Raw genomic sequence first — 27,844 nt, forward strand, 5'->3', positions numbered from 1 at the left:
GAGACCTTACAGGAGGTACAAATCCCTCCTTTGTTCAGCCTGACAAATTAGTGCCAGAAAGTGGCAAGGTCCGAGTGGGAATCAAAGGCAAGCAACACAAAGATGGAACTTACGGCTACAGTAATAACCCTCTCTAGTCCTGCAGGGGTGGGAGGGAAGGAAAAGTAATGACCAATGAAAAATGAAGGGGTTTTTTGTTATAAATTCCCTTGACATGACAGCACCTCAGGGCTGCTTTATTTATTTAGGAAAAGCGATTAAATAGTAATACAACAGGGCAGACCATTGTCTCTCCAGCTACCCCCCTTCCTACAGACCCCTGCTGCCTTGGCTAATTGATTGACAATGAACCTCTGATAAAGAAGGTTGCTGGGAGGACCTGATGGGGACAGGCTTTTTAAAATTTATTTTCTCTTTGCAGTCTTTGTGGGGTTCCCCTCCCTGTTTTTCTTTTTTTTTTTTTTCCCCTGTTTGAAATGCTCTCTGCATCTCCCTTTCTTTTTCTCCCTCAGTAAGAGCTTTTCAAGGAATTGGTCCCAGACAAACAGCTGATATTCACAAGCAGGTAGTGAAGAATGTGAATGTCTGTGCCTCACTATTGACAGGTTTATCTTGGAGTCTGACTAGCACTTTTCAACTTGTGATATAAGCCAGGGCCGTGGTGTCAGATGTAGTCATGGGGCAATTGGGGAGGACAAACTGTTGATACCCTGGAGTCAGAAGGGTATGGAGTCAGTTTGAAAAAAGTTGTCTTTTGCTTGATCAGCAGATACAAAAGCTTTTCTCCACATTTCTAACTCTGCTTTACTGCAGAGGGCAGGGCGTTATTTGTTGTAATTTGAAAAAAAAGGAAGGAACAGGCCACTGATTAGTAGTGGAGAGGCAGGGAGTTTATAAACCCTTTTAATTTTGTGGCATTTATTTATACTTTTGGTTTAGGGAAAGGCTTCTAGGGAAAGGTAGGCATTTCTCCTGGAGGAGTTCTCCTGGAGATCTGTAAGGGGCAAATATCCCTAGGTGCCCTTCACTATAGTTATTTCTTTGTTGTGTGGCATCACTTTTTCATAGCTGGGGAAAACAAATGGCGTTTGCCCTTGCCTCCTGTTTTTGCATAGCTCCTGTTCTTTTGATGACTCTCTTCTCTTTCACTTTTAGTTTTCTTTCCACCTGTCTTCTATTAAAATAGACATTTTATCCAGAGAAGTCAGTTGTGTCTGCCAGGAACTCCTGTTACTTAAACAGCAAGTCCTAATGGATGTGGGAATTTCTGCCTTCTGGAAAATGTGCTCTGCACCCTTTCTTGTGGCTTTCCTTGCTCCTCTTCTGGGGTGCCTTCTGTCTTTTCCTCCCTGCTTTCTCCACGTCTCCTCACTTGCCAAAACGATAAATACTGCCATTAGGGCTTGAATGACTTGGCTGGCTGAGCTGAACACTAGGTGCAGAGAAGCCAGGGTCAGTAAATGTGCTGTTTCCTGAGCTTCCAGCCCTGTCAAATGAAGCAGCAGGTGGAGAGCTGTTGTTTTTCAAGGAATCATTTTCCACCTAGTGCTGTCGTCATGTGTGTAGCTGGGGGACAGCCCAGTGTAACATGCACAGGTCATGCAACCTCTGCTCTATCTCAGCCTCCTGGTCTGGAATCAGTCCCTACTGCAGTGAAAATAAAATTCCCTTTTTTCCCCCTTGATGAAAAGAAAGTATTTCCTAATAGCTTGCAAGTAAGCAAGTGTGATTTAAAAACAAAGCAAAATAGTCATATGCGATGTCAACTTTGTTCAACTTCTCAAAAGGCATTACAGTTGAAACTTCTCAAATACAGATAGTTGAGCAGCATCCTTGAATTTAGCAAATACTTAGTGAACTGTCATTACATCCAATGCTTATTTGTAGCATGTCACTGAAATAAAAATGCTAGAGGATAAACCCTAGAAAATGCAGCACAATAATAAAATACCATAAGGTCCTTTGGAAGGTTTTCAGCACTCTTGTCACTTTTTAGTTCTGAATAACCATTGTTCTCACCTGTCCAGGGCTTTTAGGATTGTGCTTTTTCCAAGTGCTTTATTTGTTTTGTGCTTGGTTTCATTTCAATTGATCTCTTTCTTCCAAGGCTTCAGCAGCTTTTTACCTGCCCTGTATTTGAGACTCTGTAAAATCCCCTAGGAATGTTTTGCACTGTAAAGGTTTTATTGTTTAGGTACCTTCGCTTTAGGCTTTGGTCTTCTAGTCTTGCATGTGACTTTCATGCCCTATATCTATTCATTTAAAAGTAAAGCTTCCACTGCTGGAAGTGGAATTTCTAAACCAGCTGAGCAGAGAAAAACATGGTCTAAGTTAGTATTTGGAAAATACACCATGTTTAAACAAGGTCACTGACTTGTTGGGAGGAGTCGGGGGAGTGTTTCCAAACAAGGGTGACTGGAATTTGTGTAGCAGGGGGCACTTTATTTGCAGTGGACCTACATGTTTCAAGACATGAGGTTGCTGGGCCACAGTGCTTTGCCATATGACTGCTTATTTTAGAAAAAGATCAGAAGATACCACGTGCTTGGGTGGATTAAAGCTGTTTAATCAGTTATTATGAGAGGCCATTTAATCTTCATAGATGAGTTCTTCAGTGCAGGATGGCATGACTAGAGGAAGTGACAGTGAAAACTATCAGCTCTGGTAGAAGTTGGATCGTTCACTCTCCTGGGATTTGGCTGGCACCTTCACAGAATGAGAACTTTGCCTTCATGAGATTTGGTTTGGGGCTGGCTTGCTGCTGCCTGGAAGTGCGGTTTAGAGAAGTACTTGATCCGTTCAGTGCCTGTTCTGTGCTCTGATGTCTGATGTGCACTTTTCAATCGACCAGTGTTTAAATAACAACTTAGTCTCAGCACTGCAGAGAGGAGCTGCTGACAACTGTCTTGGCTGATGAATCTACATTTTCTTCTTGGCAGTCTTGAGGGGAGCCTTTTCTACCTGTAAGGGGATAGGTGTCCCCATTGCTCTAATCTGCCCGTGTCAACAACTCTGCAGGTTTTCAGTACTTCTTGTGCTAATTTATTGTGCTATTGTCAGCTGGGTTCTACTGGATGTGAATGTGTCTCTACTGTAAGCATAGGCTATTTGTTCTTGGCTGTGGCTTGTTTCTTCCTGGCTTGTGGGTGCTAGGTATGAAACTCCAAAGAACTCTTGGTTGTCTGGGGACCTTTTTGGTCCATTTTTTGTGTGAAACTAGTCTTGAGGTATCTTTTGGCCTAGAGTTCAAAGAAAAGAATGCCCAAACCAGGGAGTCTAAATATCCAAGTCTCACCTTTGTTGAGATGGAAAAAAGCTACATCTGGACAAAAGGAAGTATTTTTCGGACCTGAAAACTCCAACACTTATACACCACCCCCACACTCCCACATTTCTTCTCTGGAGAACCCAGAGTTTCTTCATAAATTGTGTTCAAGAGAGAGCTTTATTTGTTGGGCTAGCATCTTTTAAATCAGTTAAGCCAGTTTTTGCTACTAAAGGCATTACCTTCCCAGACAAAATTTGACAGAGGAGAAGAGGTAGCAAAGACGTGTGAATCTCAGTGGTGTCACAGAAGCCAGCATCACAGGGAGCCCCTCCTAATACTGCTCTGGGAAAAAATCCTGTGAAGTGTACTGTGCATTTGTTGGCATCCCAGTGTCCTTGCAGATGTGCAGCCTTGAGGGACAAACACTGAAGGAAGATGGCTGCTTTAGGGTCCACTGCAGCAAAATTAGGGCATTTATGTGTGTGTTGGCAAGACTCTCCCTCTTCTGTTGCATGCCAAAGCAGTGTATTATTGCAAAACTGTTACATGTGGATCAAATCAGGGGCAATGTAAAATAAATTACAGAACAAACCAAAAGCCAGTTGGTAGAAAGGGTTTAGGTTCTCATTCTGGCCTTCTGCAACATCTCTAGTCTCTGTCATGTACCTGTGCTGTGAGAATCTGGATAGTTCATAGGCCCAGGGCAGGGCTGTGGTAGTGATGTGCTACCAAGAAGAAATTTAGCCAAATAGCATTGGCAAAAATATGTAACCATGCTTACTGCACAGTTGTTCCTTCTGTTAAAAGGAGATCCAAAACCAATTGTGTATTCAGAGGCAGAGCTGGTTATTTCTGGGTATGCTAATGCTGTATCAAATAAATGAAACTTGGCAAACCAGGTAGCCTTCAGAGTAAGTCAGGGAGTGAGCAGTGCAGGGGTAAGTGGTCTTCAAACTAACTGCAAAAAGAGCAAAAAGGAAAACTGGGTTAAGTAGAGTCATTTTGCTAAATAACCTGGCTGAGGGTGCTGGCATCAGTATTTGTTCTGATCACACAAATGGCTGGCCTGCCCTTTGCTCTGTTCTCTGTTCTACCTTCTCAGTATGTAGAACCAAGCATGAATGTAATTGACTGTAAGAATAGGAATGCCATTATTAATTATGCTTACATTATCTCCTTACTTCTGGCAGGCAGGCTTCAAGAGCTGGCCCAGAGAGTGTGCTCAGTTCACATTCCTGACCAAAGAGCTGGTGAATTACTGAATCCTGCCACCAAGTCATTCCATGGTAGATCCCATTTCCTTCTGTCAGGGAGCACTTCAGAGTCTCAGCAAAGCACCAGATACTGCAGAGAATAATCCTATAGGGGCAAGGAGAAAAGAATACCAGATTAGTTTGAGGTGTATGGTGTTATTCCTCAGCACTATTGTCCTGTGAACGCAGGGAAATGATTTGAAAATGTACAATAGAATAATGCAAACTGGCCATGTGTTAAAACGATCACAAACAACAGCTTGTGTGTAAAGCATGTATTCAAAGCTGTTTATCATTTCCTCAGAGCATATTCTCTGGGAAGAAGATAACTTTTCCACCTCTTAGAATATGACACTAAAGGTAAAAGAACCCATCATCTGATGGAACTCAAGTAGGGAAATTCAAGCCCATAAAAAACTAGTTTCCAAATGTATAGGTTTGTTGCCTGTCATTTGGCACAGCTAGGATTTTTAGTTCTCATTTAGTGATGAAATGTTACTCTTGACTTATGTATGTGAAAAGCAAGCTTACACTGACTTTTAAGTCTGTATTTTCAGGCTTAACTACTATTATTTTTACTGGGAAGGCAGAATTTAGCACCCTCCCAGAATGTGTCAGACTTTGCTTGGAGGTTTATAAGTTTTTAATTATTTCTTTGAAATAAAATTGCTCTGGAAAGTAATGGTGGGAAAAGAACAAAGTATAATGCAAACCTGGGTAGTCATAAGAGGGAACTGAGTTGGACTGTTAGTGTGTCTTCCTTGTGAATTTGAGTTTTCCCATGGTGGAGTAAATTGAAATAGATGCACAGGAATAAAGGTAAGCGACTGAAGTAACTCCCGCCTTATTTCTGTTTGTGCTGAGCTGGTAGAACAATGTTGCATGTCTGATCTAACACTGCAAATTTGTTGCTGTGCTCCTTCTGCTTAGTCTGCTTCATGCCTTTATCAAGCTGAAAGCCTTTTGAAGTCTGTGGATCATTTTCTTTTCTTTGTATTGTATGTTGTTTCTAAATGAATTAGCTTCTAAGCTAATCTGTCACAGATTTAATTATGGCACACAATCACAAGGGACTTGCTTTTTCCTGTTACCGAGCAAAGAACTTTATTGAATAAGGAAAACAGTTGTGTACTTGATTCTAATTTGGTCTTTTGCTTTCTCTGTTTCACTGTGGAGCTACTCCAATATTTTCTTGCTAAAAGATTAAAGAGAAAGGTGTCTGGATAAAAAGGATAGTTGTGTGTGTTCCTTGACCACAGAAGTATGCAGCACCCTGAAAGTGGTGTTTTCTGTGCTTCAGAGAGGAGGAATTATGTTCAGATGTCTTGGATTCCTCCTCCATATTAGACCACCACTTAAGTTAAGGAGAGAGTTTTGTTACAACTTTTTAACCTCACCTTCTGTACTACTTTCTTCCTGAAGTCTTTGCACTTGGACATGAGCCTCTTGATGTTGATACTCCTGCTCTGCTCACAGACATGTTATTGAGAGAGATTCATCTGTGCCCAACAGCACTTTCTTGCTGCTATTTTTTCTAACCCCTATTTTCTTTCCTTGATTCCAAGGCTGTTTTGTTGTATTTTCCATGATGAAAGGTTTGGGGTGATTCCTTCCCTCTCTTTGCTAACAGTATACCTTACAGCTACGCTTCTTCCCTCTGTAGCTTGCTCTCTTAGATTCTTTAGGGAGGGATGATTTTAGGTGCTAGCAAATATTGTGGTGTTCTCTTTGCATTAGGCTCTGGGTTTGCCAGATCTTTGTGCAGATGTTATATAGATAATATTCTGTGTGAGCATTAGGAATAGGTGAGAGAGGTTTGGTGAAAGTTGTGCTGCTTTTTTCTCCCATCCTGTGCAAGGTGCTTTCTCTGGTTATGTAAGCAATTAAGTGTTTTCTCTGCAAACATGGTCCCTTCCCAAACCCTAAACTATTGTTGAATTGTGTTATCAATCTCAGAGTTGGTCAGCTACATCTGATTGTCCTGCTGGGAGAGGTGCTCAAGAGGTTCAAGCCAGGAATCAGTACTGGCTTTGCTTCTGGTAAACATCATGGCAAGTTGTTGTACCTGAATGCCCAGGTGCAGGATTTCCAAGGTCATTAAGCCAATGGCTATTCCTTCTTCCTCTTCTGTCTCTCACATCCTTGATCTGTTTTTTTCCATCTTAAAAAAACAAAGTAGCAAAGTGGTCTATGCCACAGAAATATGTTTGTCACACTACACCACTTTGAACTGCATAACATCAAAGAAAATCAGTGCTTTGATAACTTGATTTGAAAGGGTTGTAGAAATAGCCATCATTATGAATCACAACAGAGAGGAATGGAAAAGATGGTGATTTTCAAACAGCAAAGCTTGTAAAGTAGGGGAAAATGTAAAGTGGATGCCAGCACCACATTATCATCTAACAAACCCCAACTACACAACTCTTAATGTAGCTTTGCAAAATATGTTTTCCTGAGGATGTGAAGAGGAATGAAACATGCTAGGTGTAAAGGGGAACAAGGAAACAAATGTGGGCTCAGGAAAGGGTTGTAACAAGGGAGAAAGCAATGCATGCTGCCTGGGTACGGATTTCTTCCACTTCCTCCTCTTCATAAAACCACCCTTCCTGAAGATGAAGGACATCCCATATTGCTTGCTGAGACTCTTCTCACCCCAGAGAACTTCAGTTCTTAGAGGCTGGATCTAGGGAAGAGGAGAAAAGCCCCCACCATTTCTGTCCCTGGTTACTCCTCTCCTGAGAAAACTCTCCATGGACTGGAATTAGTTTCTGGCTCTAGGAAACTGCAAGAAATTTGGCCTTACAGTGATGAATTCTCAACTGTAAATGTTTTAATTTAGAATTTTGTCAGTCAAATTGGACTTTAGCTTATACTTTCCTTCAGTCTAACAGACAGGAGTTAGGGCATTAAGGCAAGGTAGCAGCCAGTGGAATGGCAGGGAATGCATGGTGCTAGTTAGGTGAAATCAATATGTCCTGTCCCATCCTCATCCCTAGACAAATAAGTGTTGGCTGGTGGGGAATTTTTATAAGGTTTCAATAACATTGAGTTGGGAGTCTGTTTGCATTCAGACACAGCTTTACCACTAGAACTTCATTAATACTTATGCTCTGGTCTTATGAAGGGTAAAGGAGAAGACATGAATATAATTATTGTTTATATATTTACTTTTTCCAAGAAACTCATGTCCGTTCTTCAATTTAAAAAAAAAAAAAAAAAAAAAAAAAAAGGCAGGGGAAGAGGGAGATGGCAACAGGACATGTCCCATACTGATTCACTTAGTAGTGTGTATTGCAGAGAATCAGTGGCCAAATGGGTCTGGACTGTGAAAGAGGAGGAAATGAGCCAATTGTATTGGTGAGGTTATTCTAATGATTTTTGTTATAGCTGAGAGGGGGATATGGTGACATCATTTGATGTAGGAAGGAGAGGAGCTCAGTTTATGCCTAGAGTAGCTGACTTGCAATCTTTCCTCAAATCAGTGTAACTTCTGCTGGGGAGAAAAGATGATTTCAGCTGGAGCAGTCACATAATTGCACTAAATGAAGTTAATGTATTGACAAAAGCAGTCCGTCAGTTGACTTCTACCTGAAAAACTCTTGTTTAACTAATGCTTTTGCAGTAAAAGTGAGGTACAAGGATTCTGCTACTCAGTATTTCTAAACAGCTGCAGCAGAGACCATCTGAGCATACAGCACATGCCAGAGTGGAGCTTTGTCTGAAACTATATGGGGACACTGGCATTTGAAGGATAAGCAGAAATACTGTCATGTATGATGTGTCTAGAGGTGGTGTTAACAACCACAGACATCTTGATGTATCTTAACCAAACATTTTTAGTCTCACTTCCTGAGCAGGTTGTTTAATGTGACTGTGCTGTCTGTCTTCAGCCATACACTCTAACATTATATTAAACTTTTGACTCATTTTAGTCACTATTGAAAGACAGAATTGTCAAGTACGTTGAGTTTTTATGGGTTTTGTGAAAACAGGTGGTCAGGTGAAGGAGATCTCTGCATTAGTTCTTTCCAACTAAAGCAGCAGCTTTTGAATACATTGTTTTACCCCAGAGACTCCATACCAGAGGGCATAGGAAGAGGCAAGGGATCTAGCTGTGAAAAAAGTGTCAGGCAGACCTCAGACCTTGTAAGATACAGAGTAATGCTATCATAAGGGGGAAAAAAAAGCCCTGCTGGAAATTGAGCTGTGTCACTACTGCTAGTCAAGAACTACTCATTCTCAGTGTGACTGCTGCTCAGTTATTATTCATGATCTGACTGTGGTTTGCCTTGGCTAATGTGCTTGCCTTGTGCTAATTCTGTGGCTGAGTCTTACCTGCCAAGTCAGCAGCATCCCTTCTGGCTGTCAGTGGGAGCTGGCTTGCACTGCTGCAGGCAGACAATGCTCTCCCATTCTCTTGTGGGGAAAGTGGGAGCTCTCTGGAGCAAGTGTACAGCAGAATGTGGCCCAAGCTTCAGGCCGTGGTTTTCAGATGTCCATGGCTTTTAAATGCCCAGTGTCTCACAAGCAAGTCTTCTGCCTTTGTTTCTTGAGAAGTGCTGAGTGTCTTTTGACTGCTGTCTGAACTCTTTGTCACAGATGCCCAAGTTACCTGTGCTTTTTCAGCACTAGTCCAAGAATAATGATGTTTATTTCACATTTTTTTTGTGGATCAAGAAATGTCTCTTGGGTAAAATAAATAAAATATTAGAAGGATCTCAAATGGAGGAATACTTTTCTGACTCAGTCCTGAATGTGTGTCTCTGGCTTGGTGTACAAACCCAGACTTCTGCCCTTCTCTTTTCTCTAGGCTGCCAGCGCTCCATAGGTTTATCCAATGGGAAAGCCAAGGTGTGCAGCTACAGTGGATGGTATTACTGCAGCACCTGCCATGTGGATGACAACTTCCTTATCCCTGCACGGCTGGTTCATAACTGGGACACTTCCAAATACAAGGTAATCTCCCTGCAGGTTGGAGTGAATTGAATTGCTGATAGAAACACAACAACCCCCAAAGGTTGTAGGCATTGACTACTAATACTGTCTTCTTTGTCCTTCTTGACAAAATGAGCCATGCTCTCTCAACAAGACAGGTTTTCATCACAGTTTCCTTGGCCAATCCCAAGGTGTTCCTCCATAGGAGCAGCCGTGCTCCTTCTTGGTGGCATCTTTTTCATCATTACCTGGATGTTCGAGGGACAGGGAGAGGTAGCACACAACAAACTCTCTTATAGCTCTCATCCTTGCAGTTATTGGGCCCTTGAGGAGTACCTGTTTCACCAGGGACTAAGTGTTGGCACTGCTTAGTGATGGATGCTAGATTGTGGAAATACCCATAGGAAACTGGCTTACCAAATGCAATGTTTGAGAGGCCCAGTACGTCCTGTCTCTTGGCATGAGCATTTTGAGGACACTAGAAGGACATTGCTGTAGCACTTGATTGAACCAGACAGATGAAAGTAACGTAACAGGAAAATTCTATAGTTGTTCACTTGCCACACAAGAGTTTTTCTAAAACTTTTATAATCTGCTATTTGCTGCTGCCTTGGTGGCTGGTTGCTAGATAGGGGCACTGATTGCATGCCTCAAAGCATTATACCAGCAAACACAGTAACAGTGTTGTTTTGCAGTATGTGCTGAAAGAATAACAAACTCATAAGGAATCCAGACCATGTTAGAGCTTTAGACATAGCAGCCACTGTTAGGAGAGGCTGTTTGATGTTTTGTGTCTGCGAATATTATTATTATGTGCTATTTGAAAAGGAAAAAAATAACCAGTAAATGCCCTATTAGAGGAAAAGCAGGTCTCTTGAAGAAAATTTGTCAGATGGGGAGATTATTAAGAGGTAGCCAGAGCCTGCCATCAGGAAAATGATAGTCTTGCTCTGTGAAATGCAAGCTTCTTCAAAGTTGCAAAGCTCTAAGACATGGAGACAAAAAGCCCTTCCATGCCTAGAAGTTAGGAATATTTAAAAGTTCCTTTTTTGGATGCTTTTATCAAGGACTAAACTTGCTAGCACATGGTAGTATAAGTAGACCCGATATGGGTCTAGTGGATATATGGTGAAGACCTCATATCAATCTGTCAGTAATACTGCCAAGAAAATTAACTGGATCTTTTCTAAACCTGCAGTGTAAAAACTATGCTCTAGTCTGTTTCCTGTGGTATAGGCAGCTGAGGCAGAAAAAGAAACAGGACTTTAAGACTTAAGCATTAATTGAAAACTTAATCAATTGTCATCTCACTGTAATAGTGAGAAATTTTGTTTTGCACTTTTTGTAGACAGAACAGGTATGAGGTGCTTTAGAAACACAAGCAAATTCTGTGCAGCTGCTTTACCTGTCTCTGTGTGAAAGTGCTCAGAGAAGTGAGTTTAAGAAAGTTTTTTCCTACCTGAAAGTTGTATTCCCATCATCCCAAACTATTAGAGCAGGATGTAAGAAAGAGAGGGAAGGTGAAGATAAGCACACTGCCCTGCCCCTTGGAGGTGGCACAGCACTGCCTAAAAGTGGAGCTTCTGCAGAGGAACTCGTGCTCCTGGCTGTACTTATGGCTGCACACCCCAAAAAGGTTCTGCAGGAAACAGGCACATACCACATTTGATGGTCAGGACTGAAAGAGGGCTCCAGGATTCAAAAGATTCTTTGTTTTACACGGTCTGAAATGTGTCTGTCAGTCCACCAAATTGGAATCAAAATTGAATGAAGAGTTTGCAAACCTGCATTCCTTCCCACTGCCACCTATTCCCCACCTCCTCAGGGGTTTCTGGGGTCTGTCCTGTTTCTGGTAAAGCAAGAACCAAAAGGTACTATAGAACATGAGTTTTTACAGTGTAACTGGGCATGTTTCTCTTTTTATGTTTCATGAGATCAACATCTGAGCAGCAGCTGTAAAATAAGCTGTGGCATCAATTACATTTGAAATTGAGAGGTTCTTGTCTGCTTTTGGCAAGACACGTCATGAAAATCAGAAAAAAGAAACCTCTCTAGAGCTGTCTCTTCCCATATCCAGGATCCTGAAAAACAACAATGCACTTAACATCTGGTAGCACATGGGTAGGAAAAGAGAAATTCTCTTGGCTGCAGTAGAAGCTCTTTGAAAGGGCTTGGCAGTTGGACATGTTTCTTCTGTCAGAACCAAAGCTGCAGCTCAGTTCCCAGGTTTGCTTTTTCCCCTATGTCTCCTACTGTTTTCATATTTGTATTTCTCATGTGTTTGTGTGGAGGCAAAAGAAAAGAGGCAGTTTTGTGAACACTCTTCCTTCCTTTTGCTTATACCAAGTGTTTTCCCCATTTGCATGCAAAGCCCACTAAATATTAAAGTTTGTTTCAGGTGGCTTTCAGCCTTCACATAATGCCAGACAAACACAGTAGGAAATGACCTCCCAGTGCCAGAAGGTTTCAAGAGAAGCTGACTTATGGTAAATTGAATTTTGAACTGTAAGTTTGCTGGCTCTAGAAAGGAAAGGTCTGGAAATGTTAGCATCCATCCTTGTATGATGTCTAAAGCTGAAACCTTGTTGAACTTTACATCTTCTCACTCCTTCTGGCTGATTTAATAGGATTGTTTTACTGGCCAGTAAAGCTGGGGGTCTGTGAGTGTGCTAGGATGTCTGCTAAAATATTGAATTACTGGAACTGCCCCACCCTTCCCATTTTAAGACTGCTTCAGCCTCTTGTAACATTGCTGTGTTTGGCAATGTGAGTTAATGTTTTACCAGATGTGTGTGCCTATGTCAGTCATACAGAGTGGACTGACACCTATCTGGGCAAAGCTACTTTTCCTCCAATCAGCACTCCATGGATGCATTGTATTGGCAAGGAGAAGGAAGGTTTGCTTTGCTCATCTCTCCTCAAAGGCAGCATTCAGACCATGCAGCACCAGTGCTGCACAGTAATACTTGGTCACCATAGTGCATGCATATAGCAGGGTCACTCAGGGGACCTCAGTTGTGGCATCTCTTTGTTTCTATGCTCTTAATGCCCCAGGGTAGATGCCCAACATGGGGTACAGGTGTGCACAGATGTGAATGTAGCACTCAAAAAGGAACCACTCTCCAGTTCCCAAGACAGCAGGGCAGGTGGATGAGGAGCCCATCACTTCAACAGAGCTTAAAGCAAGGCGATAGACAGCACTGAGCACCTGGTCCTGCTGGTGGGGGGAGCTAGTCACTGTGCCAAGCATTCACACACCTCCTAGGGAATCATGGAATAGGTGCTTTAATTTGCTAATTGATGGAAGAGGACTAATAATTACTATAGATACTGAAGTTGCCAGGGGATTGCTGAGATATCGTGGTCAGATGGTTAATGATTGTAAAAGCAGGTTGTTTAACTGCAGGTTTTTAATGCAATAAGCATAATAAAATATCAACATTGCTAGTGTTAAAATACTTGATAAATTTGAAGTTTATAGAATTTTGTTCTACAAAATCTGAGATGCTCGTTTTGCCACATTAGCTCTGATTCCACTCAGATGGCACAGTTCCTTACATGTGCAGGTGTTTAATGTAAATAGGTGGAATATTCAGTACAGCTTCAGGGCCTGGGAAACCTGGGGATTTGCAGTTTACTGTATTTAAAATTGCACATCTTTCTATCTGTGTAGTTATTGGTGGGAAGGCTGGCCTTGACATATTTCTTAGATTTTATTTAATGTTGTGAAGAGGTTACATCTGGGGCTAGCTTCCCCTGTCAGTAGCTAGTTACTCGTACTGGTTTTGGAAGTGGTGCTATTTATAAGGATGTGTTTTGTTCTTACCCACAGCACCAGAAGGGAAAAACTTCCTAAACCTCAAGAGGCTGTGGCGTGTGTTCCCTTTCTACTTTTGTTAGCCTAACTCATCCCTCCCTTGTCTCAGTGTAAACATTGACTTTGGGGTCCAGGAGGACTAACTGAATTGTGGAACCAGTGACATTTCTGTAGCAGAATTTCAGGTGATTTGCAGCTCATCTCATGTAATTCCATCTTCTCTTTTCCATCTGTGATAAAATGCAGAAATCAGGAATGGGAAAGAATTTGACCTTTTCACTTAAGGAACATGAGTATATTTTTTAATGGAACAAGAGTCCCATTCATTTATCGAGATTACAGTAGCTTTTTCCTGGTGGAAATAAAACAGGGCACTGTCATGAAAAATGCATGAAAAACTTCTTGCAGATTGAGCTTTGGGAGTAATACCAATAAGATTCAGTTTTATATATCTGTATTTTAAAAAGCACAACTTGCTTTTAGCCAAAAAGAAAGCAGTGATCAGACAGAAAAATATTGACAGGGAATAAACTTTTTAGGTAAAAGTAGCTATCTCATACATTCAATTTTGAAGGGCTTGATGAAGTTTGGCTTGGCTATAAGCAGAGAGAGTTGGATCTCTCTCAATTGTCTCCATTTGTAATTGGTTACAGAGTAAGTTTTCAGATGCATAGAATAGCTGACAGATCGCAGAGGGGGAGATCTGCTTAAAAAGAGTTGGGAAAAAAGCCTAACTAAACTGCTTTACTTTTCAGGTATCAAAACAAGCCAAAGAGTTCCTGGAATATGTTTATGAGGAGCCATTAATTGATATCCAGCAGGAAAATCCCATGTTGTACAGTCATGTTGAACCTCTGGCAACTGTTGTCCGCCTGAGGCAGCAGCTAAAATCTCTGCGAGCCTACTTGTTCAGCTGCAGAGCAGCAGTGGCTGAAGATCTGCGTAGAAGGTAAGAGCCACAGCCAACCTACAGCACAAGGATGGAGCTGTCTCTTGTTTTGTCTCACACTCTGGTTCTGAAGGCATTACCCATTTAGAAAGATGCTGTGTGTGTATCTGACTTCTCTGGGAAGCTGGGTTATCCTCTGCCAAAGAAAATTATTTTATAGGGTCTGAATATCTGAAGTTGGTGACAGCTATTAGCCCTGGGGCATCACACATTGTGGTGAGCATCTTTTACTCCTCCTCAGGCTTTCTGGCTGTGTGTGAGTATTTTCATGTTGTGAGATCTGCTAATTCATGCCCCCTGCCATGGCATCACTGCTGGGACCTTTTAGACACCTCACAGTGTGGCAAAGCATCAGGGGGGCCAGAGTCAACCACCTTTCCAGCACTTCTACTCTCCTCTGTGGTATGATGTAGTCCCCTGGCACTTGACCCAGCGCATGATTTATGTTGATCTCTTCCTCAGTCAATATCCATGACATGACTGTGCTGAATGTTTTGTTTATTGGCAAATACCTGGTCTCAGCACAGCAAAAAGTGTTTCATACTGAGTTTGCTGTGGTGAAAACAGGAGTTTTATAAAAAGTGAACTTCATTTTGGAAGTGCTGTATCTTCGTTCAATTAGCTGCTGCTGCATTTTTCTAATAAGCTAAAAATGAACAATTTTCTTAAAACTGTCAAGCCACAGTTGTGATCTTAAAAAGGCCAACTAGTTTTGGTTGGATCTCCAAAAGAGATGGGGAAATGTCTCTGTCCATGCCATCCTGTGAGGTGAGTGGCTCTGGGCACATGCAGCTGACCTGATGCATCTGTAAGCATTTGTATACCTCAGTTTTTAAGACAAGACTACAAGTGGGAAAGCCATTGCTTTGAAATTGTGAGCTGCCAAAGGGCAAGGAAGCAGGTGACATCAGTGACTGTATTTTGAACACAGTGTTCTAGGGACCTGAATTATTTGGAAGGGAGAGGAGGCTGCATCGGTGTCTTTATCCCAGGTGAGGAGAGCTAGTCTGCGGTTGGTACATTACCTATGCCATTGCTTTGATGAACTACCTAGAACAAGTAGGAGAAGGATACAGCAACAGGTTTATGGAGAGCATTGCTGACTTCTTGTGTCTGATGCACTGTGGGTTAATATGTGCTTGTGTGTTACTAATCAATTCCTATTACTTGCTAGGGCAGCTTACAGCATTTTAAAAATTAGGATGGTTTTGTTTTATTCCAGATGATGATATTTTCCTGCAGAGCTGGTTTTCTATGCCATCCTCTTCAATAAAACTAAAAGGAAAATAAGATTTTTGAAGGTTGTTCAGAAAATGTAGCAGAAAGTAAATTATGCTTTCTGATTAGTATTGAAAAAAGTAATTCTCTTATTAAAATAGACTGGAGGAGGCAAGAACTCAATGGACTTGGGTAAGACAGTAAAAGAAGAGAGTTCAGAAGAGGCCTAGCATAGCAATTAATTGACTAGAGGTAAAAAAAGGGATGAAGGAAAGCCAGGAGAAGGAGTTTCAAATAAGGAAGAAATCTCAGGAAATTGAGTTAATGAAGAAATCAGGACAAAAGAGGAACAACCCAAAATCTGCCTCCAAAATGGAGAGATGACAATAGCTAAGGAAACAGAAGGGAGAATGGACAAAATTTAACACAGAAATATGAGCATGCTCTTTTCTTGGAGCAGAGAGGAGAAAGAAAACATCCGTGTGTCAAAATGAAACACTCAGAAGGGTAGAAGGAGAAACTGGGGAATAATGCTCCTAATGCTCCTTTTTCTTATCTAAGAGTTTGTTCACACCATTTTCAATTGAACCTGTGTGGTGGAGAGAAGGACACCTGCCCAAGAAGGGTTTGGTTTTGTTCTGGGGAAGCATCTCCAGTTCAACAGGACTTACTACAAGTGTAAAAGCCACTGAAGGAATCTATAATACACACCTTAGAGTCCAGCTCCTTCTTGGTTTGAAGTGAGGTGACTTTGGTGCTCAATTGTTTCCTCGGATGTCCCCTAAGAGGTTTGCAGAGATGAGAAGAAGGAAGTTCTTTTCCCATAAGGATTTATTCCTCGCTCAAAATGCTCCCAGTGGCTTTGCTGCCTTCATGTAGTATCCCAGTGTGCAGATGTTCACTACCAATGTGATGACTTTATAGAGCACAGCTGAAAAGTAAACAAAGAAAATACGTGATTTAAATTTTCCTTCGGCTCATCACAGGGGCAAGTTGCAAGAAAAGGAGGAGTTTAAACAATATGGTAAGACAGCATTCCTAAATTTAGTACTGTTTCCTAATTAAAAGTGAAAGATGGAGAGAGAGAATCCAGTAATCTGTCCTGCTCTAAAAACATTCTTTTTCTGCTTGATCTTCACCTTAGTATGTGAATAACTATTAATCACAGGAGAGTGAACACAGGATCTTGAAGACCTGTCAGGGCCATATAAACAGACAGAAACAAACTGTTAATATTGCTGTCTACAGAGAACTAAAAACAGACTGATTAATTGTATTGGCACCTTGCTGCCTCTGGGACACTGATAGAGCCTGCCTTATTAGGGAAAAGCAGATCACTCTGAGGTTTCTTTTATTAATACTATTTGCATTATCATCTACTTTAAATCTATACCTTGCTCTTCAACCCAGATCACAAAATGAAGATGGCAATGAAGTTGGAAACTCTTGGTGTCCTCTGTGAAGACAAAACTGTTTACAATGCTTACAGTCACTTTTTCTGAAGAATTCCAGATGGCTATAAACCAGGTTAGCTCAGGATCCAGTTAGCTTAAATGTGGAAATGTTATTTATAATGTTTGGTGTGCCTAGATAGGTACTTTGGGAACTTTGAAGCTTGGCATCTAGCAGGGAACTCAGGACTGAAACTGCTTTGTGAATCTTGAAGATGCAAATGACAAAGTAGAAAGAAAGAAGAAAAAAAGGAAGGAAAAGACAGAAGAAATCCTTAAAGTAGTTAGAAGGCTCACTGTAAAAATGGTCTTTGTCAGTTACAGTGATTTATTCTTACCTATTGCTCCAGTGGATTATACTCTTTTATATTTGCAGGGGGGAAAAATAAGGAGCATGGGCTTGGCTGGGAGGTGAAATAAGGCCCTCCACCAGCACGTATCAGCAGTGTTCCTTTGATACTAGCCAGATGAGATTCCCAGGCTGCTGCTGAGCTCCCTGTTTTACAAGGGATGTTGTTATGCCTAGTTAGCTGTAACTGTCACCTCAGTATTGCAACACATCATTGGCCTCAAATGTCTTTGCTGAACAAGTTCTCACTTGTTTTTGTTGCCTTGCTCGTGTGGATGCTGTTCAGGCAGAGGCATACAGGACTGAAACCTAGAGCCAATACAGAATTAGTGCAAGTGGAGCTGTACAGATCCCACCACCACCTGCAGATGCTGAATGAGTGGCCGAGATAAACAAAGATGGAGTCAATAAAATTGATGTCTTGGAAGGAAACAGAATCTCTGAGTCCATTAAATAATGAGGGTATTCTATGAAACTGTGCTGAATGATGCAAGTTCTGTTCTGGGTTTGCTTTGTTCTTGTCATTATTGAAGATTCTTCAGGTCAAGGATCTGTCAGAATGATTTTTGGAGCAGTGTTCAGATGCCTGCATATCTACTGCAGAGTAGAGTAACCTAGGCCAACGTCGGAGCTCCATCTGGGGAGCCCTCTCGGCTCTCTGCTCTCGCAACTGTACATCTTAACTTACAGTTCAGGTGCTGCTAGCACAGATACTTTAGACATGGCAGTGATACAAGATAAATGTTCTGCATCACATTCCCCAGTGCATTAGTGCTTGTTGTAGTGCTCTTGTTCTGTAAGTAAATCTGAATGGTGGTGAGAAACTGTATGGAAAAACTTCCCTCTTGTTCCTCATCCCTGTCTGATACCATTTGTCTGTCAGCTCCAGAACAGCAATACATCAGTTTTACCCCAGCAAAACTCCAGTGCTAGGTACATCACTTAGCAGACTCTAGTTTGGTCTCCCTGTGTAGCAGCTGAAGGTTAAAGGTACACCTCCAGTGCTGCAGACTGTAGTCCTGGCTGAGCCTGCTGGTCTGTCAGCACGAGGTGAAACAAGCCCACATTCAGTTATGCTGAACAATAGAGTCTGTCATTTCCTACAGTGAGGCCTTAGACATATCACTTCTGACACGGGAGTAGATTACTTTCAAAATATTTGTGTGACAATTGGGGAACCTGTCTAAACATATCCTAGGAATCCTGATTGATCTAATGCAATCGCTATGCCTCCAAATACCTCATGTATGTGAAGCTGGGACTATGTCATCTTTCAGACCAAGGACAACAGAAGGTCATTAAGTCATCTCCAGACTGTCAAAGGAGACTCTCCATTTTCTTTGCAATGTTTAGGCCATTTGGGAATGGAAAATTCCAAAGCAGGAGAACAAAGATACAGGTTCTGACAGCAGTAAACTGCAAAAAGAAAGTTTGAGCAGGGAAGAAACAGAAGGATGTGGTTTCAGGGCTCTGAGATAATGGCAAGACCACCAGAAGAAGAAAATTTGTTGCATGGGTGGTTGGAAAGGGGGTGAGAGAGAAACTCATTCAAAGAGGATATCAAACAACAACTCAAAGTGAGGAAAGGTGAGAAAATAAATGCAGAGAAGTATGCACAAGCCATTTGTTGTTTTATTTAGATCCTGCATGCCTGTAGTCATTGCAGCAGCTGAAAGAAAGTTGCCTGTTGATGGAGCTCATACCAACAGACTACCATCACCTCTTCACTTCAACTCTTCTCTCTTTTGGAAAAAAAGTGACCATTTGTGCAGGATCTCTGCAAATTAGCATCTTAAAAAGTGTTTGGCTAAAACGGAGGGGATGGTATTAAGGTGGAATTTGAGCTTCATTTTAACTAGAGGTAACAAACAGCTGAAGCATTGAGATGTGTGCCAGAGCAGCCAGAGTGGAAGCAGTGCTGATGTCTGTTCATGTCAAGGAAAGGTCAGAAGCACAAGCTAATGCTCTACCATGGTAAGCATCCAGCTGAGGAACCTGCCAGAGCTTTCCATGGTAAGTCCTCTAGAAGACAGGTGGGTCTTTCAGTTCACATTAGCATTTTATGGTCTAGGGGGTACACCTGTATCTCCTTGTCAAAGAGATGAATAATATTACATCTCTTTCACAATGGTAATTTCCATTCACCTTTTGAGACCAGGTTGCTTTCAAAAAAACAGTGATTTAAAAATAAGGTCCTGCTAGATGTGGACACCATGTTAAATATTACTTGTGCCATTTTTATTCCTCTATTTTTATATCAGAACCTCCAGCAGCAAGGTGTGAAGGTTCAGGAGTGCCTATCGAAAGCAAAGACCATTTTCTTATTCTTAATTTCAAGTTAACTGGGAGATCTAAACTATTTTGATTTCAAAATGAATCTGTCTCTGATTCTCTGTTCTGCTTTTAGTAACAAAGATTCATGAGTTGGAGCTGTAGTAATTCTTTTCTTTCACAATGTTACCGTAACCTTGCTCAAGGAACCACAAAGGAGAGAGAGTTGGTGTACTGCATTTTAGTAGGAAGTTTATAAACTGGTTCAGGATTGCTGATGGATGATAAGAGTAACTGTTTTAAAACATAGGAGTGCTCATGGGGAATTTCATAACAACGTGAAATAATACCTTACCAGGACAGGCTTGCTAATAAATCTAGCACTTAGTGTGGGCTGAAGATATGTGGGAGTGACTGTTCCCAGAACATGACCAGAAGTGTTCATACCTCATTAATGTGAAATGATTCACAAACACTTTTTTGCATAAACTCATATAATTAGGAAAAAAAAAAAAAAAATTTGGTATAATGCCTCAAGAACTAAAGGAATAAGTAGTGTTTTGGTTTGGTTTAAATGACTTCATTTATTTTTGCCTTTTGACTTTAAAATCACTGTTTCCCAAACCCCTACTTTTCTGAGTAACTTTTGTTGGCTGGAAAGTTCGGGTTCTTTTCTCCCAGCAAACTTCCAGGAGCTAAGATTTCCAAGGAAGTACAAAATCAAAAGCCTGAAGAAAACTAAAATAATTAGCAACACTGAAAAAAATCCTGCCTTTCCCCCTCACCTCTGATGCTGTTCTCTACCTTAAATTGACAATGTCCATATCAAATAAATTGCAAGAGAAAACCTAGCAAGAAATGTTATTTAGCTTGCCAGGTATATTTGGGATAACTAGCTATTCACTGAAAGCCCTCTGTAGTTTTAGAACCAAACAGTAACTCTGAAAACTTGGAGCTGCTGTCAGTGAGATCGGAGTGCTCACACGTCCTGCCCATCGGCTCCATACGTGGCTGCAAGGGACAGGACCAGAGAAGGCTCTTGCCCCTTGTTCAGGGCCAAAAAACCGCAGGATCAGTGATAATCAGCATGTGCTGGCCTTCAGCTGCCGTAGCTCCAAAGGTGTAAGTTGCAGTGCCAGGGTATGAGGTGCGCTGGATGAGGAAGCGGACTTGGTACCCTGGCGCTGTGCCGGCTGTGGGTGTAGCAGCTTCCTGCAGAGGGGTGGGGAGGAGGCTGAATGCAGCGCTGTGCGGGACCGGGTCATCTGCGTCCCCTGTGAGTCACAGCTCTGTCATACACTTCTCAACCCGGTCAAACGAGACACTCCAGGCTGGCACATGAAACCCTCCTGCCAGCTTCCTCTCCCTGCCCCCCTCACATCATAGGTTTTAAGAGCCTTTTTGATATAAAGGAGACTTGGTTGTGCCCACCTGCCAGCTAACTTGATTTCTTTTGATTGCGCTGTAAAAAGAAGAGTTCCCCCTGCTTATCACGTTTGTACTTTGGTTATAAGTGTCAGGCATAGGCAGATTAATTGGTTGTAGCTGTAGCAGAGCTGTCAGGGTATTTAACACATTGAAGAAAAATTACCTATGCTGGTGATAAACAGGCTTTAAATGCCGAGCAATTACTTAGTGCTAACAAAGCACCATGACTACACACTTTATCCAAATGCAAAAAGCAAACTCTTATCAGTGGTTCTGTTTGCAGGAGGACACTAAAAGATAACCTTTGTTTGTACAAATACTTACCTGATAAGATCATCTGAGAAGGAACAGATGAAATTTCTGTCTTGCCTGAAGGTTATACTTCAGATTACATAGTATCAAGCAAAAAAGAAGAATAATCAGAAACTGAGAATGCTCACTTCTTTCTTTTAGTTGGATCAAAAGTCTTGGATGGTATGTTTTTTTTCCTGCTTGCATTGATTGTGTTTATATCTAGGACATAACAATAAAGCAATTTAGAGACCTTTAACCAATAGGACTTTGGATTTCATTGTTCACAATAACTGGCAAGGCTAGAGGCTGGTTAGCATTGAACTTGGTTTGTTCATTGCAGGCTAAACCCTGCCTGGTAGCCAGCGTTTTCAGCACAGGAGTCCTGTGACTCACAAATGGTGAAACTGGTCCGGGAGTTTCCAAACTCCAAAAGCTTAGGAGGTGCTTTTAGTGGGACATGCACTTGATACCATTTGCCTCTCAAGGGTCACAGGTCACATTCTGAAGCTGCAGAGGTTTGAGTTTTTATTGTGATGAGTCTTAACATCTTGTGTTTGACCTCTGTCTAGTTCACTCCAGTTTCTTTTCTGTGTTAAGACTTGACTGAAAGGCCACTGTTTATTGAATGCTTTTAATTGACCAACTTTAAAAAAAAAAATCTAGTTAGTTGTAGCACATCAATCAAAAGATTTACAAAACTGACATCTTTTATTTTGCTTACAAATGACTAATCAGAGATTTCCCATTTGGTGTTTATAAAGAACCTTTATATTAAGGGAAAAGTAAAATTCAAGCACATTTTGGTCCTTTTGTATCAAGGCCTTGTATTAATCCAGGCATGCTCAAAGCTCCTGATGCAATGTTGTGCAGAAACTAAATACATATTTTCTAGTGTTCCTAAGGGTCATTATCTTAGCCTGCTCTGGGTCTCTGTGAGATTTTTGGGCATAAGTGTGATTTTAGGTGGATCTGGATGCCTTGTAGTACTGTGTCTGGATGCTGTGGCATGGTGTTTGTGTGAGCCCCATCTTGCCTGCTTGTTCTCTACTGACTTTGGTTTCCTTTGAACAATTTCAGTTTTAGATGACAGAAATAGCATAGACACTACTGTCCTACTAGTTACATGAGAGGGAAGCAAGAGACTCTGAATTAGTCCTGTGTGCCTGCTACTGAAAATGACTTTATATAAGCCATGACCTCATTAGGCTCAGAGAACCTGTGCAGGCAAGCAAGCTGTTGGAAACTGGCCATCAGTCATTTTCTTACTCACTGGAATACTTGGTCTGTGTGGATTTCCTGCCCCAACTGATTTGCTTGCATTTTATGATGAGTTTTTTGGAAATTGCATTTGGGTTTGGTATTTTGGGGCCTGTTATGGTCTTGTTCCCCACATACTAGGGCCGACGAAAACTGGCAATGAACAGATGCATTTTTGGGAGGTGGCTTCACCAGTTACATTCAGGTAGCTGTTGAGCTTTGAATTTTTCTTTCCAAGTGGGAATAATAGAAATTCTCTGGAGGATAACTTAATTGCATACATGCAGCACAGCAGGACCTGTTTTTGAAGCAGTTGCTCAGTTCGCCACAGGTGTGGTGAAAGAACTTCATTTTATATGAGTGTGGGCTGAGCTGCCTCCTTTGGGGGAATTTCAGGGTTTCACAGCCATGGGGCTGTATGGTTTCCACCTTTGTGGTGTGAGCAAAGGAGTGTTTTGCATCTCTGCATTTATTGGGAATCATGCAGGGGCTGGCCTGGTTGCTTCATGGCCTCTGTAAATGCCGTTGCATTTGCAAGCTTTGACTGCCTGGCTGTTTCTCTGTGACCTACCACACAGAACCAGTTTTAATTTTTCAGATCAGTAGAAGGACTGCAAATCTGAAGCTGGACCAGCCTTACTTACTGAGTGGTTTTTTGATGCCTCAGTTTCTGTAGCAGTTGAATTAATCACTCTCCTCACTTAAGTGCTGGGTATATATATAGATATAGATATATATACGTGTTTTGTGTAAAACTGGGAGGACAGTGCCTACTTTTTTTTCCTGGAAATAGATTTGGATGGGAGGTGTGTTGGATACCAACTCTGCAGAGCTATTGCTGCAAATCTACATGTTTTAGAGAAGGGGACAGGTACAGGGTTAAGATTTGTCACCAGGGCCTGTGCTGGCTGAGACTTGCCTGACAGAGGAATTCAGTTGATCATGAGTTTGCTTTTCACCTGCACACTTTTTACTAGGAGTTAGAACTTGCAGGAAATAAGGAAATAAAATGCCATCCTTGAAGGCAGTGGAATGTGATGTTAGTCATCAATACTAGTCATTTATAGTTTTTGCATTATGGGCTATTCAGGCTATTTCCTGGAAAAGGGAATATTTCATTAGCTAATTGTTTTCCTTAGCAGTGCTGTAAGGGCATCAGCAAATAATACAATTTCTGGCAAAGCTGTTTAGTGCCTGCCTGATCAGGGGAGAATGATTGGTGAATTTTAATGAAAAAAAATTCTATCTGAGCTGAAAAAATACTAATGCTGCAAAATGCTGTTCAGAGTTGACTCCTTACCTTTTATTAAGTCGGCTATGTGCAAATGAGCAAATCCAGTGTCATATGTTGTCTGATGTCTGGATTTTGACTGTTTTCCAGTGGTCTTTGACATTGTGCCAAATGTATTATGAAGGTGTTATGCAGCAGTGCCACTGCAACACAGTCCCCTGAAAAAGGAGCAATAATATAGCCTAACAATGCCCTAGTGAGAATGCATCTAAGAATTGGGTGGGTAGAGTGGATCTGCTTGGTGAGTGAGAAGGAGCAACGGCACAGTCCAGCTTCAGAAGAATGCCAAAAGATGAGTGGTGTGCAGTTGTCAGTGCCTTGCTTGCAAAACTCTTCTCCTCCTACCCCAATAAATCTTACTTTTTTTTTCAAAAGTACAAAAGTAATTATGAATTATTTGTACTGTCCACCTTAGCAGCAGAGAAGTCCTAGTCCCTTCAATACATACAGCTTTGAAAATTTTCAGTATAAGGCTGTTTTTTAAGACAACTAATGGAATACCAGAAACAGGGGTATTTTCATTATTTCTTAGAATATATGTTCTGTGGAAAGATTGCATTTGGTAGTCTTGTTCTCTTGATCTGTGGTTTAGCTGGTTATGTTGTTGCAGCTTCTAAAATCTCTTCTTTGAGCTACTGTGGGCTTTCTCCATTGTCTCATATCAAGATAGCATCTAAGTTCATATTGGCTTTTCACTATCTTTGGGGTGTTTTTGAGCATGTGCAGGGGTCTCTCTGCCATTCAGCTCTACCATTACAAACCAGTCTTTGCCAGAGCTTTGTTCGTGCATTTAATAATATGAAAAGTGATTAAGATTTAGGATCCAGATTTACAATTTCTGCTCTGAAAGAGAACATGTAGTGGGGAATAGTTTCACTTCTTAAGATACTTGGTTTCTTTGTTTGCAGGAGTAATGTGCAGGAGTAATCTCCCCTCACCAGGAGACCCAAGAGTGGTGGTGTATTTGTTCTGTGTGGATGGAAAGTAGAGCTTGTCAGATTGTTGTTTCTCTACATGTGCACACAGAGATAGATGTACTTTTTCTGTTCTTGACATCTTTGTAGCAGATACATAGATTTTCATAAACTTTTTTTGTTAATATCCAATTAACATTCCAATGTCCTTTTTTTTTTTCCTCTATGATGTTATATTAACCCAGTTTTTAATTTTGCTGCCAATCAGTCCAATTAGGGCATCTCTCCTCTGTTCAGTTTCCTGTAATTTAGCTTTACTTATCAGGTCTGTCAGTACATAAGCAATGGTCTTGCCTGAAACCTTGGCTTATGTAAAGTAAATACTGCTTTTTTAAGTAGGTTATTATAGAGTCTATACCAATACATATATTTCTGTATGGAAAGGAGATTTTATATCAGTCAACTTTATGTTGGAAGAACAGTATCTGCATGGCCTTTTCCCAGTATAGTTATTTCAGTTACAAAACCATAAATCACATCTGAAACTAAGTGTTACAGCTTTGTAGCAGACCAGGAATCTTGTCTCAGACCATAAGAAATACTTCTAATGTGTAGTTTGTGTTACTTGTTTTTATTGCTGCATTAATTGTGTAAAGAAACATTATCTGTGGGCAGAAAGAGCTTTCAGTGGCTGTTAATATCACAATATATGACCTGACAATTAGAGAATGACACAGGCCCAGAAATTATTTTTATTGGGGGACTGTTGTGCCCTTGCAGAAGACTGCAAAAATAGCTGGCTCTTAGAGGATGATATAATTCTGGTTTCTTTCTCTCTAACATCACTGTCCTGCTGTTATTTGGTGGGGAGAGGAAACTTCCGAGTTTCCCAGTCAAAAAGGTGTGACACATATCCATTTTTGTCTTTTCAGGATCTTTCCTAGAGAGTATCTTCTACAGCAAATCCATCTTTATTCTCTAGCAGACCTTCAGCAGGTGAGTGTCTTGGGTTAATTCTACCTGTTACACACAGAGCCTGTTCTTGCCTTCAGAGCTAATTGTGCATTTCCCTTCTAGCTATTCATAGCAGAAATACCTGTACTTCCTAGTTGTGTCTGTGGCTTGTAGTTCAGTATAAAAACGAGTTAACAGTGTCATTGGTTAGGGATGAAAGCCTAGACCATCAGTGTTCAAATAAGGATGGAAAGAGACTGTGAAAGAAAACCGTAGTCTGCAAAGAGAACTTAGCTATTTTTCATCTGCTCAATAAATTCTTATTAAAGTCTCAGCCTACAGGTGACAAGTAGTATTTATTTCTTTGCTTGAAAGAGTTGTTTAGGAATTTTGAAGTTTGTAAAGTCCCTAGTGCATTATTTACAAAGTCTGCTGAGCATTGCCATGAGGAAGGGGTGAGGGGGCTCACAAAACTGAGTCATGCAGTGTTACCATGACAGATGTGACCATGGAAGAGGGAATGTTCCAGCAGAATTTGTCTTTGCATTGATATTGACTCAAGAAAGCAAGAACCTTGAAGTACATTTACCTGAACAGCAGAATTTCATTATGTAACAGATTAAGGAAGAAGAATTTGGAAATAAAGAGCTGAAAAGGGAAGATAGGGAATCTAAGGTGAATGTGCTGCGATGCTCAGATGCACAGTGGAGGAAGCAATGAGCTGAGGTGTGCTGGCTGACACGGGCACCTCTGTGTTCACATTAATGCTGTTGCCAGTGATGTGTAAAACAGTATTTTAGGCTATTTTCACCTATGTTTCCCTTCTCTAGTGGTGCCTTTTTCGCAGGATAAGGGTAGCATAGTCAGTTCTGGATGTTCAGTTGGCACATTAAGTTGAGGCAGTTCAGATGCCCCTCACAGCTGCAGACTACAGAACAACAGGAATCGTGGGTTTTGTTGGCTGGTGAAATCACAGGGTAGAAATGATTCCATATATAAAACTAAAAAAAACAGTTGCCTGAGATCTGAAACTGTTTCCACATCTTTTCAGCATGTTCTGCTATCTCATCTTTAGTAATCAAGCCATGAAAAAGCAAGCTACTTAACTCCAGAGCTGTAGTCTCCCTGGTGGGCCGGTCTATTAGCCTCCAGTGCTTTGTAAGCTGTTTAATCAGTTCCTAACATTGGTAGTAGATATTTTAGAAGCAATCAGCAGCTTATCAAGCACCCTGGGGGAGAGAAGGAGTGTAGAAGTCATAATTCATGCATTGATTTAGCACTTTCCTTTAACATACTTCTTTGTGTTTGTGTTTGCAAGACACCTTCTCTTCCCCTGAGGGCTCCAGACCCAAACTTATCATATTTAGAGGCAATATAATTTGGTTACCATTTCTGCTGGGGTGGGTTAAATTACATTTACCTTTCAATATAGCTATATCCTTGTTGTCAGCATGGGAGAGGGTTTTTCCACATTTCAGAGGCTCCAAGTTTGAAATCGAATTGCCTGGTTTTGTCGAAGTGGATCCAAAGTGGAAAAGAGAGAAGAGCCCCACTGAGAGAATGAATCCAATGGTCAAATAAATACTAATACCCTTAGCAGCCCCTCCATCCTGTCTGCTTTGCCCCTTACTGCTGCTTTCTCTCAGTTGCTCATCATTTTCCACTGACCTGCGGTTTGGGTAGTTTTAATCCTGAAAGTTTTTCCTCCTTTTGATTCCTCTGCTGCCTATTTCCTCGTATCCATGGACTGCTTTTGCACTATATCCTGCTGTCATGTAGATTGCATGTGTTTGGGGAATTAACTAAAAGGTTTATTAAAGATTAATGGAAAGATAAGGCATAGTGAGTGAATTAGAAAAGCAGAGAGGGGTAATCTGCAGATATAAGCAACCTTTACTCTGGTTAGTCCCAGCTCAATTCTGATTTGTTTCCTGGCCAAGTTCCTTTAAAGATCCTAGAAAACATGGTTGTTTCCTACCAAGCAGCTGAGTTTCAAAAATGGAGTTTGAGGGTCTTAGTTGCAAAAAGGTTGAAATGCCTGTTTGCCAGTAGATGAAGCAGTTTATAATACTATTCTAAAATAAAATCCAATATAAATATCTTTGCAAGCTTAACAGGGCCTAGATATTATGAATCTTGCAGAGTATATACTTGGGCTATCTGATGGTCTGGGGATGGTTGTTGCTTGGATC

General features: G+C 41.2%; 1 protein-coding gene across 6 annotated transcripts in view; it reads left to right on the forward strand.

The window, feature by feature from the left end:
• The window catches only part of PLEKHM3 (pleckstrin homology domain containing M3), a 92,077-nt gene that overhangs the window by 19,246 nt on the left and 44,987 nt on the right, over positions 1–27,844 (forward strand). For all 6 annotated transcript variants that reach the window (XR_008841000.1, XR_008841002.1, XR_008841003.1 and 3 more), the window contains 3 exons: positions 9,335–9,480; positions 14,032–14,225; positions 25,631–25,694. Coding sequence is in view for 2 of the 6 variants with exons in the window: in XM_056496856.1 (XP_056352831.1) it covers positions 9,335–9,480; positions 14,032–14,225; positions 25,631–25,694 (404 nt within the window). In the remaining 4 variants the exon portion in view is untranslated. The remainder of the gene's footprint in view (positions 1–9,334; positions 9,481–14,031; positions 14,226–25,630; positions 25,695–27,844) is intronic.

This window comes from Oenanthe melanoleuca, chromosome 7 (assembly GCF_029582105.1).
Source record: "Oenanthe melanoleuca isolate GR-GAL-2019-014 chromosome 7, OMel1.0, whole genome shotgun sequence".
NCBI lineage: Eukaryota > Metazoa > Chordata > Aves > Passeriformes > Muscicapidae > Oenanthe > Oenanthe melanoleuca.